The sequence below is a fragment of the Triturus cristatus genome, chromosome 3_1 (assembly GCF_964204655.1).
Source record: "Triturus cristatus chromosome 3_1, aTriCri1.1, whole genome shotgun sequence".
Classification (NCBI taxonomy): domain Eukaryota; kingdom Metazoa; phylum Chordata; class Amphibia; order Caudata; family Salamandridae; genus Triturus; species Triturus cristatus.
In genome coordinates, this window is record NC_140583.1 from 876,335,989 (window position 1) to 876,355,962 (window position 19,974).

Consider the following 19,974-nt stretch of genomic DNA (forward strand, 5'->3'; position numbering starts at 1 on the left):
CATAGGTTGACAGCTGGTCAAGGAAAGAACTTTCCCAATCAATCAATCTTCAGGATTTATAAAAGCATGGCTAATCACCCGATAGGGCATCTAGGCACTTGCAGGCCCCGGAAGCTTATTCGAACAGCCAGGTCTTGAGGGCCATTCAGAATTCTGGAAGCGAGATGATAGTCTGAAGGTGCTTGGGGAGGCTGTTCCAGGTCTTTGCTGCAATGTGGGAGAAGGAGCGTCCTTCACTTCTGCTTCAGTAGATGAGGAAAGTATGGGCAAGGGAAAGGGAGGCAGAACATAGTCGTCTCGATGGTTGGTAGAAGTTCAGGCGGTGGTTAATGTAGGTGGTCCTTGGTTGTGTAGAGCCTTCTGTGCGTGGGTCAGCAGCTTGAATTGCCATCTCTTCTGTATGGGGAGCCAGTGGTGTTTCCTGAGGTAAGGTGAGGTGTGATGTGGGTGCATCGGGGAAGGCTGAGGATGGGTCCGGCTGTGACTTTCTGTATAGTCTGAAGTCTCTGTAGAAGGTGTGAGGCGAATCCTACGTAGAGGGCATTGCCATAGTCCAGTTGGCTGGTGACAAGGGCTTGTGTGACGGCGCAGCTCATGTGTAGGGGTAGCCACTTGAAAATCCTAAGTAGCATGTGCAGAGTGAGGAAGCAGGTGAAGGAGATGGTGTTGACCTGTGATTTCATGGTGAGCTTGTCAATGATGATTCTGAGGTTTCTGGCGTAGTTAGAGGGAGTGGGTGTGGGTCCTAGGTTTGATGGCTACCAGTCATTCCATGTGTTGCTGCTGTTGCCAAAGACCAGTACTTCCGTCTTGTCTGTGTTCAGCTGTAGACAGTTGTTCTTCATCTAGTCAGCGATGTTTGCCATGTATCTGTGGAAGTTTGTTGTGGTGGCGGTGGGGTCATCGTTGAGTGAGAGGATGAGTTGGGTGTCATCCTGCGTAGGGAATTATGTTGAGACTGTGGGATATGACGATGTTGCCCAGCGGGGTAATATATGCTTTGAAGAGCGTGAGGCTGATGGATGAGCCCTGAGGGACACCACAGGTGATCTCCTTGGGTTCAGCGGTGAAAGTTGGGAGATGGATCCTCTGGGTTCTTCCGATGAGGAAGGAGGTGAACCATCTGAGTTCGTCTCCTTGGATGTCTGACTTCGACGTGTTTCCAGGTGTCGGGAAATGTTGCGGTGGTGATAGAGGTGTTGAGTAGGGTGATGAGTTCCTGTCCGAGACTTTGGTTTCCGAGGTGGTGCGGGCATGGGTCTGTGGGAGCTCCCTAGGGAATGGATTTCATGGTGGAGGCGGTGTCTTGGGTGAAGATGATGTTCCAGGTGGTCAGTGTGTGGTACGTGTCATGTACAATGGTGGTGTATCTACCGAGGAAGTCCATAGGTGTGGGTTGGGGATCACAGTTTCTGTATATGGTAGAGATCTTGTGGAAGAAGTAGGCATGGTTGTCGCACAGCTCCTGTGAGGGTGTTATGTTATTTTCACTGGCAGCCGGGTTGGAGAATTCCTTAACAATGTTGAAAAGTTCCTTGGTGTTGGCCCTGGTTTTGATGCGTGCGGCAAGGGCTGTGGTTTTTATTGCCCTCAGCAGGCGGTGGTAGAGGTTGAGGGAGGTCTTGAAGACTGCCCCGTCGGAGGTGTCCTTACTGGTGCTGCATCTCCTTTCCAACTGTTTCGCTGTTCTGTGTTCTTGGGTGTACCAACTAGTCTTTTTTGAGTATTTTCTCTGGATGTTGCTCTTGATGAGTTTTTCACTCCCCGTTCGAGGTTGGTGGCAGTAGCAGGGTTGTAGGTGTTGAGTACGTTCACCTAACTGGTCTCTGAGATTTTGTTCCACCTTCCGTGGGGGGTCGCTGGTCATCCTGGGAGTGGTGGTGTGGGGGCTGGAGATGCTGAAGTTGATGATGGATTGATCCGTCCATGTGAGCTCTGTAACATGGCTGTATTTGATGCGATTGGTGGAGGTAAAAATTGGGTCCAGTGTCTGTCCTCCGGTGTGTTTAGGAATGGGGACGATCTGGGTTAAATCCTACAGTGCCAATACTGTTGAGGAGGTGTGCGGCGTTTCTGTTGTTGGGCTCATCGACGTGGAAATGTAGGTCGCCAAAGAAGATGTGGTCCTTAGAGTTTAAGGCCGGGGCACAATGAAGTCTACAATGGTGTTGCAGAAGCTGGAGTGCAGGCCTGGTGGTTGGTTTGTGAGTGTGACTCTGATGGTTGCCTTGTCGTCTGTGCGGAGCTTGAAGTTGAGATGTTCCATGGGGATGATGGTGTTGTTGGTGGTGGTGGTACACTGTATGATCTCTTTGTGGTTGATGGCTATTCCTCCTCCCTGTTTGTTAGTGCTGTCCATACCACCCAACAGCCAGCCACTGCTCAGCAGGGCTTTTGACATTATGCATTGGAGTTGGCCACAGGACCTGGTCTTCAGCAAAGCCCAGCACCCAAAGTCCTGTACAGGTCTTTCCCACTGCACACGTTCTTTTGTTGTGCATATTGCTGGTCAGCCACAGGGTCTGGCCATAGCCCTTTGCCCAAGGATGGAGAGTGAGGGTTGGACGTAGGTCCTGTTCCCAATCAACTGCATGAGCAACATCCAAATTGCAAGGTGTATGGCAGCGTGCATTGGGAATTTTGTTACCTGAGGCCAGGGCCTGAAACAAATTATTGTGAAAATCAATTCCACACAGGCCGCCAGTCCTCACAGCACATGGCATTTGGCCATCCACAGCAGAGGATGGCTGCAGAAGAACATGACCTGTGCCCAAGACACCATGCCACTGCTCAAACTGGTCCATGCAGAAGTGTGTTTATTAAAATATTTCCTGGCCCACGTGCCGGCTGGCAGGTCCTTTGGTCAAAAAACCTTGCCTGGGGACAATGAGCATTGCAAGAAAATTATTTTTATTTGAGTTTTTAGGGTACTGCGTGTTCTTTTGGAGCCCCCACATGAAACCATTGGTTAGAACATTTACCCTCTGCACCTTTGAAGCCTCTTCAACAGGCATCACAATTTAAGCAAACAAAAAATGCCTTTTCAGTAGAATCTGACACTTGTTACGTAAGAAATAATTTATGGACATGAAATAATTTCTTTGATTAATGCCTCAAAATTCACAGAGATGCGTGAGAGATCACTGGCTCTGAAACCATTGGAAAACGCAGACTAAAAACCACGTGGTTGTTTTTATATATTTCAATAAATCTCATCGACAAGCACTAGAATACACACTGTACATATTCTTTATTAATACAGAGGATTTGGTTTTTTTTCTGCAGCACTTTTCTCCATGAAAAATGCAGCATTTGAAATTAGAAATGTCTTTGCTGTACTACTGTTGACATAAAACACAGAGTGGCTGCATATCACAAGCTTGCAATACAAAAATCTGTCAAATAAAAATGAATAGAATAGATAACACAGCATCATAAAATAGAAAACACTAATTTTGACAAAAAATACTGATGTTAGGGTCACTAAATTATCACATTTGCAATTTATCACAGTTACAGTGCATGTTTATGGAGCCAATGATGACTCTGCTTTGCCATTTATGAGCTAATGCCTCTTTGCTTTTCTTTTCCAGACAACAGTCACAAATACTGGAGACGCAGCAGGAGGAAGTTTTGAGAATCCTTTTTATGCTACTCTAGAATCTTTCGCTCCACCGAAACCTTCCCCAGACAGTGTACAGGTAACAACACACCCATTCATTTTGTTTACCTGATAAATGAATGTATGGAAATGGTCTTATGAACTAAAATACCCACAGTTACTTCTGTCTCACTGGGGAGTTTCATTGATCTGTGAAGGTACAATAGATATGAGGCAGAGTGGAGTTTGAAGGACCACATTCTGTAACGTAGTCTGGCTGTAGTCGCTGTGCATGTATACTCTTGCAATTATAGAAACATACACTTAAAAAATAATGGCAGAAGCAGACAGCCCATGCTATTCCGGCTGCCAATCTCTGCCCATGCTGTGGACCCTTTGAAGGTACATAGGGCCCTATTCATCAAAGGTTTGAGCCACCTTTGAGCCACGCAAGGTAACGCAAGGGCACTTAAAACCTAAACGACATTTACTAAGCCACGCAAGGCCAGCTTGCATGGCCCTGTGTGCTTAGTAAATCTGGAGTAAAGAAAGGCAGTGCAAGTCGCTGCCTTTAGTTACTCTGCCCCAGGGAGGCGTTTCATGAGTGGAGTGTGAGTGTTCCCATGCATCCACTGGTGGATTTTGGTACATTCCTAGATTCACCATGGATGGTAGTCCTGAGAATCCGTCAAAATGCTATGCCTACCCAGGGGAGGTGTAATGGAGAGAAATATGTCTATTTCTCCTCGTTGTTTCCTATTTCTACGTGTACTGCATTTTGCAGCACACGTAGAAAGAGGAAAAAGCCTCAAATGATTGTTTGTGTGCAGGAAGGGGCCCCTGCCTGCACAAAAACAATCCTGCCTGCAACACTGGCACCCTTGCTTGGTGCAAGAGTGCCTGCATTGGCGCTAGGCAGCACATAGTATGCCAATGAAAGGAGGGGACAGGAATGCGCCACATATTTTCAAATATGGAGCATTCTTGCCCTCTCCCTATCACGCAACGCAGCGTGACAAGGTGGCTTGTTGCTGTGAGTTGCATGACATTTCGATAAATATGCCCCTATGTCTTCATTGAACTTAGATGTACTGCTCATGTTTGTCTGAAAGGTAAACCATTTGAACATCGAGTTCTAAATATTGGGGTGTCAAAATATCATGTCTAAATATTGATCAAACCAAGATATTGTGAAGGGAAGTTTAGATTTTCCGTTGTTAACTCTATGTGCATGTACCTTGACGATATATATTGTCTAGGTACATAAATGTGGAGTTTCGAATAGCAAATTTATACTTAATAATATATACTTACTTTCACAATATTTTAGTTCTCGATATTTAGGCCACAATATTTTGGCACCACAATATTTTTGTACTTGTTATTCTGACATACAACTGTCTAACATGACCATTTGGATTTATTTTTCCGGGTTTGTCTCCACCGCTTTTTTCGTAGGCAGTATCTTTTTGTCATCACCATCTTATCCATAAAAACATATATTATTCTTTTTAGCCTATATCTAACCAGCCCTACTTCTGTAAATGCTAGTCTTCTTTACAGTAGTACTTTTACTGCTCTACCTATTCCCTCTCTCCTTCAAGGGCAGGAAGAAATACGGTCGACCTTTGTCTCGCGCATGGCCATTGCCAATAAGATGCAGGAGAGACCAGGTCACTAGAACGCCATCCTTGTCCAGGCTTGATGGTTGACCTTATTACTTGTAATAGTAAATATTATCTGGAAAAAATATTAGAATAAAAAAAAAATATATAGAGCCTAAATTTAAATATCTTTCTTGGGTGCAAGTGTGGTATTTTTTAAAATCCAAGATTCCTGCAACGAGATGTCCCTTCAAACCAATTGCATAGTTACTGACTAGCCTGTTATGAACTTTTGCCTTATACAGAGTTTGATTTATGTGTAGTAACCTTTTATTCGAAAAGCCTTGCCAATTTCCTAATCTCGTGCTAAGGTGCCTTTTTATCTTGCAGGAGTCAAAGTGGAGTTTCTTTAAGAGGAAATTGAAACAAAGCACTAACTTTGAAAACCCAATATACGGAGAGGTAATGCTTCTCTCTTTTTATTTTCTTTGGAGCTTTGCATTTTCAGTAATTGTCTGTGATCCTTGCTTCTGACTAAGCAGCTGACCTGATACCACAGATGGATACCTACTATTCCCATCCTCCTCCTTCTCATTCGCTTTCTTCTTCTTAGTATTATTTGTAGTAGTATCATTATCCCAATAATAATAGCACAACAACGATCATAGCAATAACAATAAGAAAATAATAATAATAATAATAACAACAACAGTAATAATAATAATAATTTAGGTAAATATAATGGCCGCACAGTTACTGCTTTGAAGAATGCACAATGTTCAGCCACCCTGGCCTTCAGGCTTATTATTATAAAAGTGGACCATATTACTCATTGTAGACAACTGATGAAAAGAGCCTCAGAGGTAAAGGCTTCAAGTTTGAGAAAAGGGTTGCCCTTGAGATTCTCACATCGACTCGAGTGGTCCATCTGGATATGGAACGTGTGAATTATAGTTGCAGTATGGGACCACCTCTGTTTTCTCTGAATGAAGGCGCGTTATCTTCCGCTTTGAGGGTTGTATTTGAAAGACACTGCTGAAAACAGTTTATATTGACCATAAATGTTGCTTTTGCACTCAAGACCATTTTATAATCTCTCATTTCTATTGATACTTTTGGAGGCACCAAAGTTGCTTCAGATGTAGATATATCTTAAATATGTTTGGCCAGCCCATGGGAGAGCTGAGAATCATATTCACGGCTGGTGCTTAATATGGCACTCGCATTACCAGTTATATAAAGCGCTGACAGCCCCCTTTGGGAGGCAGAATGCTTTACATGACAATGGTTTTTCATGAGCGGTTAAGCCTATGAGAATTTTCCATAAAGCGGAAAAGGCTGCATATAGTGAAGTAACATATGTACAGTGACAAAGGATTATGTTATCAAAGGAGGTGGAAGCAGCAACTGTAGGTGAGAGAATAAAAAGTGTATTTATAGAAAGAGTAGCAACAAAGAAATAGCTACAATTTATAAGATTAACAAAATGGATAATAATTATGAATACTAAGGAATAACAATAGCACGTCAAGATAAAAGAGGGGGTAGCGAAGTAAAAGAGGGAGAAGGTAGGTTGTAACTAAAACCCAAAGATTAAAAACAATATCATACAGGACAGCGCAACATGAGAAAGTTAGATTGGGTCAGTACCTAATGGCCCATGATGGTCCATTTATGGGAGAAAGTGACATATGAGGTTCTGCAATTCTCTTTTGAATGCTTCTTAGGATGAGGGTATCCTGATGATCAGTGGAGTGTTATTGCTTTGTTAAGGGCTAGAATCTCAGAAAATCTTAATTTATGGACTCAAATACTGGGCAGATTTTTAGCTATAATTATTGCAGCATGTTCAGTTGCACAAGGTCAAAGGGGTAATAGGGGCCCATGAAACCTCAGTTATGTTGTCTTTTACTTACCAGCCTGGAATCAGGGTAGCCTACTTTCCTTGTTTTAATTAAGGTCCATGGTGCCCTGGCCATGCCACTGAAGCCGAGTGAGTGGCAGCGGGTGGGTTTAAAATAGGCTGTATTGGACTGTATGATGTTGCAGTAGTCATGCTGATCTTCACAATAGCATCTACTGTTGTGTTTTGTGTTTGCTTCTGTCATCTCTCTCCCTTTCTCTCTTCCTGTCTCTACACGGTCAAACCCCTCTATGCATAAAGCTTAGACCACACACATTGTCCTTTGGTCAGGTCGTGTTTTGTATTATTTCATCCATTGTTTTGGATTCATAGATCCTTATTTCGTTATGTGGTACCATGAATCCATGACAAACTTCAAGTCTGGGTACTGCAAACTCAGGGCAAGCTTCTCTGACCCATGCGGCTGCTTTAGAGTGATCATGGCTCCGAAACCCTATCCGTAAATTTTTTATTAGGTGATGCATGGGTATTGAAAGCTAGCCATGAGTTAGGCTTCCTCGAGAAAAATTGCAACTGCTTTTCAGGATTCAAGCATCCTCAATATTTAAAATGATTCCCGATGTCTGTGCTGCTTATCTTGATACCACAAATCTTTGCTGTCATTTTAGGTGTCAGAGAACTGTGAAACATGCATAGGATCCGCAAAGATTGTGACTCTTTAGTTTTTCAATTTACACCAAAGGGGGTCCATTGAGGGTGCCCTGCTATGACTTGGAAGTAAGAGTAAGCACACCCTTACCCTTTTTTGGCCTGTTAACTTTTCTCCAGGACACAGCACCATGTCCCCCCTTCTGAAATGACGGCCGCAACAGAAATATTTCTTTGGTGCCTAGACAATTACATCACTCAGATCAGCGATTCCAACTCTAAAACCACGAATCAGAAATGGCCTATTGTCCAATTTTATTATTTTTATTCATAATGTTTGGATTTGATGATCTGGAATGGCCAAGACATTCACAATTATTAAGCCTTTAAATTCCACTACCCTTCTATACTTTTATATCTTAAAATCTACTGAATAGATGTAAACCAAACAAAGGCATGCGTTCTGAGTAAAGTTCTATAGTCATGCCATGTTTCAAGCAAACATGTTCAGTGGTTTCGGCTGTCTGCATGTGCAAAATGTCCTGTGGGATATAAAATGAGAAAATATATATTTTCATTCCCCCTTAACTTATTTTCCTATGCACAAATCCGTGCAATAATTTGGCATGCCCAACCTCAGCTGACTATGCCAAGCAACTGGCCAATTGGGTGCAGAACTGTCCATGGGGTGAAAAGTCATAGGCAAATTAAAAAAAAATGTTTTAAGGGTACGTGCAACTGTGCCATAACTATACACTGTGTATGCATTTACACAAACACAGTGGTGGGTGGCACTGTGTAGTTCTAGTTAGGAGTGAGTTTCCGTGGGAAGATCGTTTTTTGTTTTGCTAATTTCTTTGGTGCTGTTTGTCAGATCCCCACAAAACCTTTGAAGAAAAGTGAATCCACCTCAGCTCCTCATTTCTGCAAAGTTTCGGGCGATCATCAAGCCGGAGCCGAGAAAGATGAGGGATCCCTAAACATTGTTTTCCCATTTTAATTCTCATAGGAAATTTTGGGAGGCAATGCAGAAAAAATGGCTTAACAGAATGACACCAAATTTGGCAGACAGTTAGAACTTTACTCAGAAAGCATGCTTTATGTTATTTGGTGTAAATTCGCTCAGCCATTTTCATTAAATGTGTGTTTAAATTGGCCCTTTTGGTGGTCATGACGGGGTTAAAATTACAGTGGTATCTGAATTATTAGACCCGTGGGAGTGCTACAGTACCATAATTTTTAAAAAATAGAGTGCTCTGATTGGCAGAAAGGAGATTTTTTTCTTGTTGGTCAATTCAGTCCTGCTGGACCGAGCACTCCGCCGAGATTGGAGGGAATGAAGAACAGATCAAAACAGTCACCCCCAGTCAAGATATCTGGGTTAAATCCATCATTCTTTTGCTCACCATGCCACCCCAGTTTAGACCTGGCCATCTACAAATCAGTCTTGACCCTGTGCCCCATGGGAACAGTCCAGCCCGAACTGCCAAGCCAGGTCCTCCCTGAACCAGAAACAAACATCCTAGGACCGGTTTCTGGGCACTCCGACATTTTTCTTCATGTTGCACCCAGCAAATCAGATTGCTCAGTCCAGCGGGACTGAAGTGACCAACAAGATAAAAACTCAACTACAATAAGTTATAACAGTCGAGTTCTGACGTCACAATGTCTGCTGCCATAACCAGAAGCCAAAGTGAAAGGCAGGTTAGGGGTTAGGTCACAGAGCAGCTGTTTAAAGCAACCAAAATGAAACATTGATTTTTTTCTTCTGCTCTATTTTTCTAGCTGAAAGCAACTGACAGAAAGAATATGTTTATTTTTTTCATTCCTAGATTAATACAGAAAAGTTTGAATCTTTTGTTTCTCCACATTCCAAACAACTGTAGCTTTTTTTTATTTAACCTGACTTTTGAACTGTTTCTAATACCCTTTTTCAACAAATATCTAAAATTGTTATTCTTTTTTTTCTTCATGTTTGCAAATGAAAGAGCTATGCACCAAGGTTTTAAGTGGTTTGTTGGAAAGATGATGGTGTGACCATGTATTATATGGGATAAAGTACCCCCTCTCGTACAGGATAAGGATATTGCAATTCACCTTGGAGTTCCATAACCTTATACAGGAACTCGGTCTTTGGCCTTGTTCTTCTATTTGGTTATGGAACTCCTCAGTGACTTGTAATATCTTTATAGTGTACAATAGGAAAAACTTTATCCCTTATATTACAAGTACGTTATATCCTATGGCACTTGTAATAAAGCAGATGGTCTATCTGTCATGTTTTGTAGTCCTTTGTGTGATTTGGTGAACAAAAACAAATTAGAGGATATATGAAATGGCAATGACACACAATAACAATTAAGCTAAAGTCTCTTAAGACTGGAATCCAAACAAATGTATAAAAAAAGAACTTTGCATATTTGAATGGCCTCTATGAATACTTAAAAGAATAGATGTTGAACTCTGTTACATATATCACAAAATATAGAGCTCAACTAAAAAAGCCTTTATGAGTTTGCTTTGCTTATCAGGATTATTACCTTGGACACCTGCTCTATATAGAGGAAATGTCCTAATATGTATCCCCTTGAAGATGTCACTACATTAATCACTGTCTCCAAAAAGTGCAAGAAACAGCCTGGCTCACTCACAGGACACATTTCAAGAGCAGCATTGACACCCATGGTTATTGATTCATGCACATGCTCTAACCCTTTTATTATTTTTCTGCAGTTAAAAATGAGGACATTACTACAACTTATGTTTTTGTCTGTTTAATTCTATTGCCTTTATACATTTTACAGATGGACAAAGAACAAAAAGGTGGCATAGAAGATGGTCCTGACCAATCAACATCCTCGCCACAAGCGAAACCCCCACTAGGAATAGACCAACAGCACGCTTATGTGCCGACAGAAGACACATTCAAAGACACAGCCACCCTTGTAAAGGAGGACTCTGATGTATAACCATAGCATCCATTAGGGAAGAAGTAAAAAAAAAAAACATTTGCACATATTTTTGTAAAAAACAGATGAAATAAGAGGTTAACATTCCATGCTTTAAAATTCCTCTGACCCCATTGGGTAAGAGGTCTCTTGAAGCTATGCCTTGTGTTTAACAACTTACTCTATGCCAATCCTTGTGTTTATGAACAATGATCACTGTGTACTATATGTATATCTTTGCACTGAAGCTGTCTGAAAATAATGTTATAAATATATTGTATATTTGTAAATTTGTTAAAAAAATAATTATCTCGCTCTTGTTGCTGCTGACAAAAATGTTAGCAGATTTTGTGGTTGCCTCGGTAGGGGATGATAAAAAATTTCAACCTCAAAAATTTTGTGTTCTGTATGTAATGTGGTAACTCAGTTACAGATACTTTGGAAGTCAAATCCACACACACACACACACACACACACACACACACACACACAAAGAGGCCACTAGGCCAACGGTAGGTCCTAGCCGCCCTTGTTCGTGTCGTCCTCATCATACTCCTTTGCTCACTTTTGGACTGGTTAGGTGGAATGCAGCGCTAAGGTATTAGTTACAAGTGCCACTGGGGTATACAAAGCTACAGAACAAGCTAGTGCATCAGCCCTCTCAGTAATCTTTATGATTAAAACTTCTCAAATCGTCATCAGCTGTGTTTATTGATTGATTGAGTGATGTAAATGCAAGCCTCAAACATCCACTCCAATGGCATTGTTCGCTCTGCACAATCTCTTTTCCCAGTTTATTGGTGAAAGTGACATTAATAACAGTGTCTTCTAGTGTTTTCAATCCAGTACATACATCTCAGACCCTAAGGATTCTAGGCCTTAATTAACCTTTGCTACTATACATACATACAAAATATGCTTGTGAACACACCTTCACATTAAAATGAATGTATTTTGTCTATGTGCTCTTGCCTTTCCTTTGCCTCTTCTCTATACAGGCACATTCATAGATAATATATATAAGTAAAGGGCGTTTTCTTATAATATATGGAATTATGCAATCCATATATAAACACCTGTCTCTTACATTGACAGGCAACAAGAATGTTTATTTTTTGCACTTCGGAAATATTTATGGAAAAGTTAGAATTTTTCTGCTTGTTTCTACACATTCTGCGCTACTGCAGCTTTTTTTAAAAAGCTGACCCGTATTGAACTGTTTCTGATATATTTTTACAACAACTATCTAACAGGTTTTTGATGTGTTTAATTTTGCACTAGAGGTTCTATTTTTATTTATCATGGTTGCAAACATGCTCTCTCTTTCATATGAAAGCGCTACCCACCAAGGGTTTAAGTCATTTATGGAAAAGATGATGGTGTGACCATATATTTTACAGGATAAAATACCCTCTGCCGTACAAGATAAGGATATTGCAAGTCACCTCGGAATTCCATAACCTTATAAAGGAACTCAGCCTTCGGCCTTGTTCCTCTATATGGTTATGGAACTCCTTGGTGACTTGCAATATCCTTATAATTTATGGCAGAGGATACTTCCTCCCTTATCTAATGCTATGTTTTGAGCCAAATGATGGTTATCTAGTGAAGCGCACACTTTTGCATCACTTGCACAATAGACATGTTGATAGGTTGAATGTGATGTCTTACAAATGGAAGCTATCTCATATAGCTTTGTAGGCCACCATAGCAGGCTATACCGGCCTTTAAAAGCCCACTCCAGCATTAGGGGCCTGAGCCAAAGGCGGGGGCCTTTAAGAAGGGAGCGGGCCTTTAACTTTAATGGACGGTGTAGCCCAGCTACGGCGGGATATAAAGCTATTAGAACATTCTGCCCTGATGGGCAGAATGTTCTAATTAGTAAAACAAAGGCCTCACGGAGCCCGAGGGGGTTGAAATCCTCTCGGTTCCGAAGCCTTTGTTTATAGCTGTTGCGTTAAATGTTCTACAGCTAAAGGTGGCGTGCAATGCCACGGCTGTTAGCTTTTGAGCATTCACAGCAAGAGCTGTGAAAAGGGGCTGACGTCAGCTTCTGGTTCTCCCTGGCTTGGCTGAACTGCTTTTTGTTGTTTAACCAAGCCAGGGAGACCCAGGAGCTGAGCAGCATTCCTCCTGCCTTCCATCTGAAGCCCCAATGGGCCTGAGCTACAGGAGGAGGGAAGGTTGAAGGCTGCGTGTCCTCCTGCACGTCCTCCGCCTTCCTTTTTTCTCTGCATAATTTATATATTTTTGCCAGGCAGGGGAAAGAGAAAGGCAGATGCTGTGTATTACAACATAGAAATGTTGAGAGCAGCGGGCCTATACCAGTTAATATAGGCCGCTGCTGCTCCATTGTCTTCAATGGAGCTCTCAACATTCTAATGTTCTATTTACAAATATATATTTGCAAAGTATATTCTTATGCACATGTATACCTCAAAAAATACTTGTAGCTGGAGATTTCCTAAAATATGCATAATCCAGCACCATTTTCTGCCTCTGCATGGCTGCATAAGAAACAAAATAAAGTCCACTTGTAATAGAAGTGTAACACACTCTCTTCTGGTCGTTAAGAAAAATTACTGATCAGCCCTTTTTGTAAATACTCACAGCATTCGCCTCTGTGTAGAAGTCAGATGAAGTTGGAACTAGTGAAAAAATATTTTCGCTGTTTTTATCTTTACGGATTAGGGGCATATTATCAAGACAGGCGATACAAATGAAGCCCAGGTTAGATGTCCTTCACATCTAACATGGGCTTCAATTGGAATTCCATAGAGCATATTATCAAGCCCATTATCGCCGTTTTAGCAGCAGTTTTCTGCCGCTAAAGCAGCGATAATTTTATCGCCTGTCTTGATAATATGCCTCATAGTTTCACTATTTTTGCAACAATTTCCACAGTTCCAATGCATTCCTTTCAGTTGTTAAAGATTTAATCTTCTTCTTATCGGTACTTGGAACTCGATGAAGCTCCCTGCTTTACTTGTGACTGAATGATATATGCCGAGGAGACTTCAAAAAGAGTAGAGTGTTTCCAGGAACTCACTACTTGCTCCACTCCAGCCATTCACTACCGCACATTTCTTTTATCTTACAACACCGAACACGCAATTTAGCCACACAATGCTGCACTTGGCTTTGGCTGGTATACACGGACATAAAACAAAAGGAGCCACAATAGTCTGACACCAGTTTTATGGTGTGTTCTATTTTCCCAGCTGTTTCCCCATTTCCAATTCTTTTCGCATTTCCCATTCTTGTACTGCTAACCTCTGTTGAGCTCAGGCTAGAGGTCTGCATGATCTATTGATCTAATTAATGGATATCTGGAAGTGTCTGGTGGAAAGTGCTTCGAATGTAAAACAGTCACTTATTACAACGTGATACAGGAACTTTCACTTGCAGAACACATTCATTTATTGAGATATAGGACCTGCTGCTTAAGTTCCAAATTAAATTTACTCATCACATTCTCGCTGGCCATCGTATTATAAAATGTCCTGAATCTCAGCGATACCCGAACCTGCAGCCACACATTTTGACACACATAAGATGTATTTCTCTATTATCTGCACCATGTAACATTAATTTTGCTCTTTCAGGGGCAGATTTACAAGCCCCTTGCGACACTTTTGCACCTCCGTTGCGTCTAGGAAGATGCATCACGTTGTATAGCCCTGCATCACATTACACCTTCGTCACGTATAATGTATGCAGGGTGGGCGTTCGTAAAAGTGATGCAGTGAAATCTACAAGTTTTCTCTGCACCACTTCTAGGGCGCCATTACTTCAAGACCTTACGCCTGCTTGAAGCAGGCATAAGGAGTGACGCAGTACAATAAAATGCATTGCTGGACTTGCGTCGTGCTAGACATGACTCTAGCAATGTGTCACTTTTGGGACAACAAATGCGTCAGAATTTCGGCGGCACCTGTCAATCCTTGCTAAATGGATGCGCCGTATTGTAAATACGGCACATCCATGGTGGCGCAAGGTCATCGCAGGCTGGTGCAGGGAAACTGATGCATCTCTACAGATGCGTCAGTTTCTTGTAAATCAGCCCCAATGGGCCTCGTTTATAGTATGGCGTCGCCCAAACTCTAATTAGTGATGCTCACCTCTTCAGTGGACTGAGGATAGGCCATCAGGACGGGGGAGATCAGTGGGCTAAACTGAACTTTGCCAGTGTAATCCCAGCTTTTCCCCCGAGCAAGTTTGGTGGTGTGGAAGTTCCTGCTCTGCCAATCTCTAAATGACCCCTAATGTGTTCATTTATGTTACTGCCACCCTTTTCGGAATCACCTTCAATACCCGAGGCAGTGGATAAATCCTACACGAACAGAGCTTCAAAACAAACGGGATGCTTTAAAATGAATCTATAATGTCGTCATTCATCACGAGTTACTTATTCGCTAAGGTTTAAATACCTTTATCGGGAAGAGAAACAATAGCTTCTATAAGAAGTATCACACTGAAAATCTGAGTGCGAAGGTCTGAACTGTGAGGTCACCGTGTCACGTGACAGCCAGAGAGCTGTTGCTTCACTTGCAGATCATGCTATGCGGATGGGTGGATGAGGTTTCTGCTGCTGAATGTTTCGTACTTCTGGTCACAGAGAACTATGGCAAACACATTTACATCGATCTTTGTAATTATATCGAAATGTAATCTGATCAGAGATGATAACTGGAAAAGTATGTTCCTTAATCCATTGAATAAATGTGATATTTTATCATATATTTATGAAACCATTTGTGGACAATAATTCACTGGCAATTTGCAAAGCTAGGCAACAACATTATCTACTTTTATATATGGTAAGAAAAAAACAATGGAAAGGCAACAGGTCTTCCTTTTCCGGATGCAACCATTGTGACAGCTAGAGGGTGTTTCAGCTGCAACTGGTAGTGGGAAAGTGACTAAAGAATATGACAATTTGCTAATACACTGGTTACCAATCCATCCATTTTTAGCACTCTCTGACAGTGCAGCTGTCTGGACGACCCACTGTTCCCAATGCCTTTAAATAATCACAGAGTGGGCTTTGACTCTCCTTAAAGGATTTTTTCACTCATTCTATTGGTTGTTTGGTATACTCTTCCGGCTCCCAAAGTGCTTACTGAAATGCCCAAGGAACTATTTTACAAATCTAAGTAACTCTGCATCAAAAATGTATTCCTTTATCTCATGGAGGCATTGTATACAGGAATTCATTTGTTGTTTTATATTTTTACTGTAACAGTTTTTTTAATGCTTTAGTCTGTGCTCACAATGCAAGCCAGGTGAGTAGGCGTTCCCACTGCTTCTTTTGGTTATCGTCACATTGTTATCCGTGTATTTACTCTGAATGTTGTGCTCAAGCATACATTGACATTCAGAATGCTTTAGTTCTGCATGCCAATTCTGATGGCCATTTTTCCTTGCCACTGTCCTCCACATTGCATCACAGGTTCCCATTAAATTCCCATTCTGTAAAACTGCTACATCCAGAAGTCTGCATTAGGCCATCCACGGAGGATAGTAACCATGCTGGAAGAATATGAAAAAACTGTCACTATCTGAGGTAGTGGTGGAGTCATGCACACAAATCATGCTTTCTCCTCATAAGGTGTTTACATTGTTCTATCACCTGCATCCAAAATATATGCTTCCAATATGGAAGCACGTAGGGTGTTAATGTTGTTTTAGCACCTGCATCCAAAATGTCTGCCTGTTATATGAAAGCAGAGTACTCTTTTATAGCAGGAGACAGTGAGCAGGAGACAGCAGTGCTTATGTTTTTTAAAGAATACGTTCTGGGGCCCAATTGTTTCTCAAAAGCCTGTTGGCACCACTGGCCAAGTCCAGGGTTTGCAAATACCAAGGCTGTAAAGTCTTGATCCAAACTCATCCTCCTTTCTTCAACCAACACACTGTCACTGCCACTTCATCTCACTTTTGCACGTTGTTGTTCATGCCTACTTTCAACCGTTGCCACAGTGTTTCTATCCTTTTCTTACTCCTCCTTCCTCCCTTTGCTGCTTTTCTCTCCTTTGTTCTGGGTGAAAGTTTGATTATTAAAAATAAGTGCTGGTCCCTGAAAAATAGTGCTGATGGGTTCCCCCGACAATCACCAGCTCAAATTAAGCACTCAGAGCCAGTGACACACAGTCATTATCTCTCCTTGGCTCAACTCACCATCCTTTGGGATAGACAGCATCACGCATGGCCACAAAGTTCCACTAATATTTTATTTAGCAAGGCTGTGAGCCATGCAGTGGAACTCTGTCTTGCAGATACTTGCCTACACGTGTTCAGTGTGATTCAGCCACACATAGGAAGGTCACGACTGACATGGGAAAGAAGATGTGAAGTTGAAGAATGGGAAAATGGAATGGGACGTAGAGGAACCCCAAAATGAAATTGAACACAAGCGAAAGGAAAGAGCACAGGGTGAAAAAGATAGATAGGAAAGGAGGAGCAACATAATAAACATGGAAACCAGCTGAAACATAAAGCCTGAGACGTAGCTTCAGGGGGATGTTTGTAGTGTGGCATCCCTCAAGAAAAGCATTCTTAGCCTTGTAGTTGGGTTTGGGGGCCCTGAGTTGGGTCTGCTATGACTGTTGGTTTTTCTCATCATCCTTATTTTGCACAGAGGTTTTCACTTGTTCATTATTTTGGGCCAGAAACTTAAATATATATAGTGAACAGTTTACTACAAGTAGCAAATTTGCACCCATAGAAGTACTCATTGAACAGATGCAAATGTATTACTTTTTAGAATTCACAAATATTGGCAGTAGTAGGCTTGGAAATCTGTGCAAGTCCCAGGTTTCTACGTATACTACTGACAATCAAACATCCAAAAGGTGATTCGGTTAATGCTTGTAAATAGTCTAACCACTGACAATCCCTTGGGGTAGCATTCCAGCCCATTGAATTTTGCCCATTGTGCCACTCTAGACAGCCTGATTTAGGATTTAGCTGACGAGTAAAGGCAGACAGGCTGCCATTGGAATTGACATCTGACAGCCCTGCAGACATCTCTTTATATTGGCAGCAACTGCTGCTGTGTCAGCTCCTGTTAGAGTACAATACGTTTGAATAATGACTTCATCAAACATGATGGCTCTCAAACGTTCCCAATTTTTGGCACATACACCCAAAGTGGGAGTTTGACTCCATCAAATATGATGACTATCTGTGTTACTTTCCCCATTTTGTTTTTTACAGACACAAACACCCAAAGTGGGAGTCTCTTTGAAAAAAAAAACTAAATAACACCTATACCATGGGAGTTTTCTCCCAAGGTTTCAGGGTCATTTTTTTCCCTCTCCCTCACCACCAGGATATGCCTGGCAGTAACAATGAGCCACCCCCTCACTAAGCTCTTACTTTAAAGTTAAACAGAATCTCCCAAATGCCCCCTAGGAGAACAGTAGGGAAAGAGAGAAGGCTTAAATATGATAGTCCAGGAGAAGGGATACACCTTAACAGCAACAGATACCAGGTTTTAGCTATAGAGGAGGAAATTGCGGGGGTCATTCAACAAGAGGTAGGGTCAACTCTCTCAGAAGAACACAGAGGAACGGAAAAGATGATTGAGTCTCTAATTCTAGAGATGTGGGCAATTCTCGCTTCTTCAGAAAAAAAACCAAGCTAAAATACAAGGGGCATGCGGAATTTTGGAGGCAAAATTAATACCTTGATAGAGCAAATTACCATAGTGGAATCAAATGTGGACGAACTGGAGAGGAAAGTAGAGATAAATAAAGAGGAAATACAGACTAAAAGCAAACTAGAAAGACCTCAGAGGAAAAATTGATTCTCTGGAAAACCAGGCAAGGTGGAATCATTTGAGGATTCTGAATGTCCAGGAGGGGCAGGAAGGTGAGAACATTAAAAGTTTCGTGATCGATCTCCTGGAGGAGTTTTTTCCATGGTCAGAGCCGGAGGTACTGGGAGAAGACATACAGAGGGTGCATAGGCACCTGTATGGGAAAGGAAAACCGAGATAAAACCCAAGGAAAATTCTGATAAATTTTAGAACATATGCCTTGAAGGAGAGAATTTTAAGTTAGGCAATAAAAGCAGGGTCCTATATAAAAGGTGAATGGGCATTTAGAATAAGATCCAACATCTCTAAAATGCAGGATAGGCAGTGAGAGATGGGGCAGCACATGCAAGAGCTGAGGACCTTGGGGGCATCAGTCCAAATGCGTTTCCCAGCATCATTGAGAATAATGTGGGGGAATCAAATGCACAACCTAAGGAATACCAAGGAGGTGGAGTCTCTAATAAGTCGGAACAAAGCGCAACAAATAAAATGAATGATGCCTAGAGAGTAGGGATCTCGAAATGGGTGAGAGTGTCACGCCACAAAAAGAAAGGGAGGGTTCTCCAAGGGAGGGCAAGGGACGGTGGGGGGGCGTTATAAGAGTGTTTTATGAAAATTTCACAATGGGTGTGGGAGCATATGGGAAAAAAAGAAAAAAACGATTTCTCCAATTTGTGAGAAGCTAAGAGAGTTCAGACCTAAGGAGGGGAGCATCTGGAATGGTATAACCCAGTCTAATGTCAACTAATATCTTAACCTGGAATGTAAATGGTCTTCGGGTCAGGAGTAGAAGACAAAAGATCTTAGAGTATTTGAAATTGACAATGACAAAAAATGAAATAATAATCCTACAGGAAGCACATCTTCTAGAAGCAGAATGGGGGGAAATAATGAAGAAACAAAGCTAGGTGGATACATATATTTGCCCTGATCAGTCATGCTGCGTGAAAGGGGTTATTGTTTAAGAAAGCAATAAATGCAACAATAGAAATCGCTAGTTGTGACCCAAAGGGGGGATGGATCATAGTGAAGGTTAGAATGTTTGACAGAATATATGTCCTAGCAGGCTATTATGGTCCCAATTTGGATGATCCTGCCACCCTACAGGCTCTATATACCCACCTTTTGGATGTCTCAGCCCCTGTAATTCTTGGCGGAGATTTTAACCTGATTATAGCCCCAGAGAAGGATAGATTAACAGTGAGGAATACTTTAAACTTGCCCAGAATGAGGGAATGGCTGAAACATTATTTTGAGGACCTAGGATTGGTGGATGTATGGAAAAGGAAGGGGGTTAAAGCACATAAATTCACCTTCAAGCATAAAAAACATGGCCATGCCTCTAGGATAGACTTTTTCTAGTGGACAAGGCCTTATGCAATAGTGTTAAGAGAGTAGAGCATTTGCCTGCATACCTGTCTGATCATTCTGCAGTCCAGATGGAAGTATGTCTTGAAAAGGTTTGGACTATACCAAGATGGACACTG

The 19,974-nt window shown here is 41.8% G+C and overlaps 1 protein-coding gene across 1 annotated transcript in view; it reads left to right on the plus strand.

Annotated features, from left to right (window-relative positions):
• The window catches only part of LRP2 (LDL receptor related protein 2), a 342,454-nt gene extending 331,091 nt beyond the window's left edge, over positions 1 to 11,363 (plus strand). Inside the window, exons 77-79 of the mRNA XM_085645360.1 lie at positions 3,594 to 3,701; positions 5,596 to 5,667; positions 10,522 to 11,363. Of these exons, the coding sequence (XP_085501486.1) occupies positions 3,594 to 3,701; positions 5,596 to 5,667; positions 10,522 to 10,686 (345 nt within the window). The 3' untranslated portion in view covers positions 10,687 to 11,363. The remainder of the gene's footprint in view (positions 1 to 3,593; positions 3,702 to 5,595; positions 5,668 to 10,521) is intronic.
• Positions 11,364 to 19,974: the final 8,611 nt, after the last annotated feature.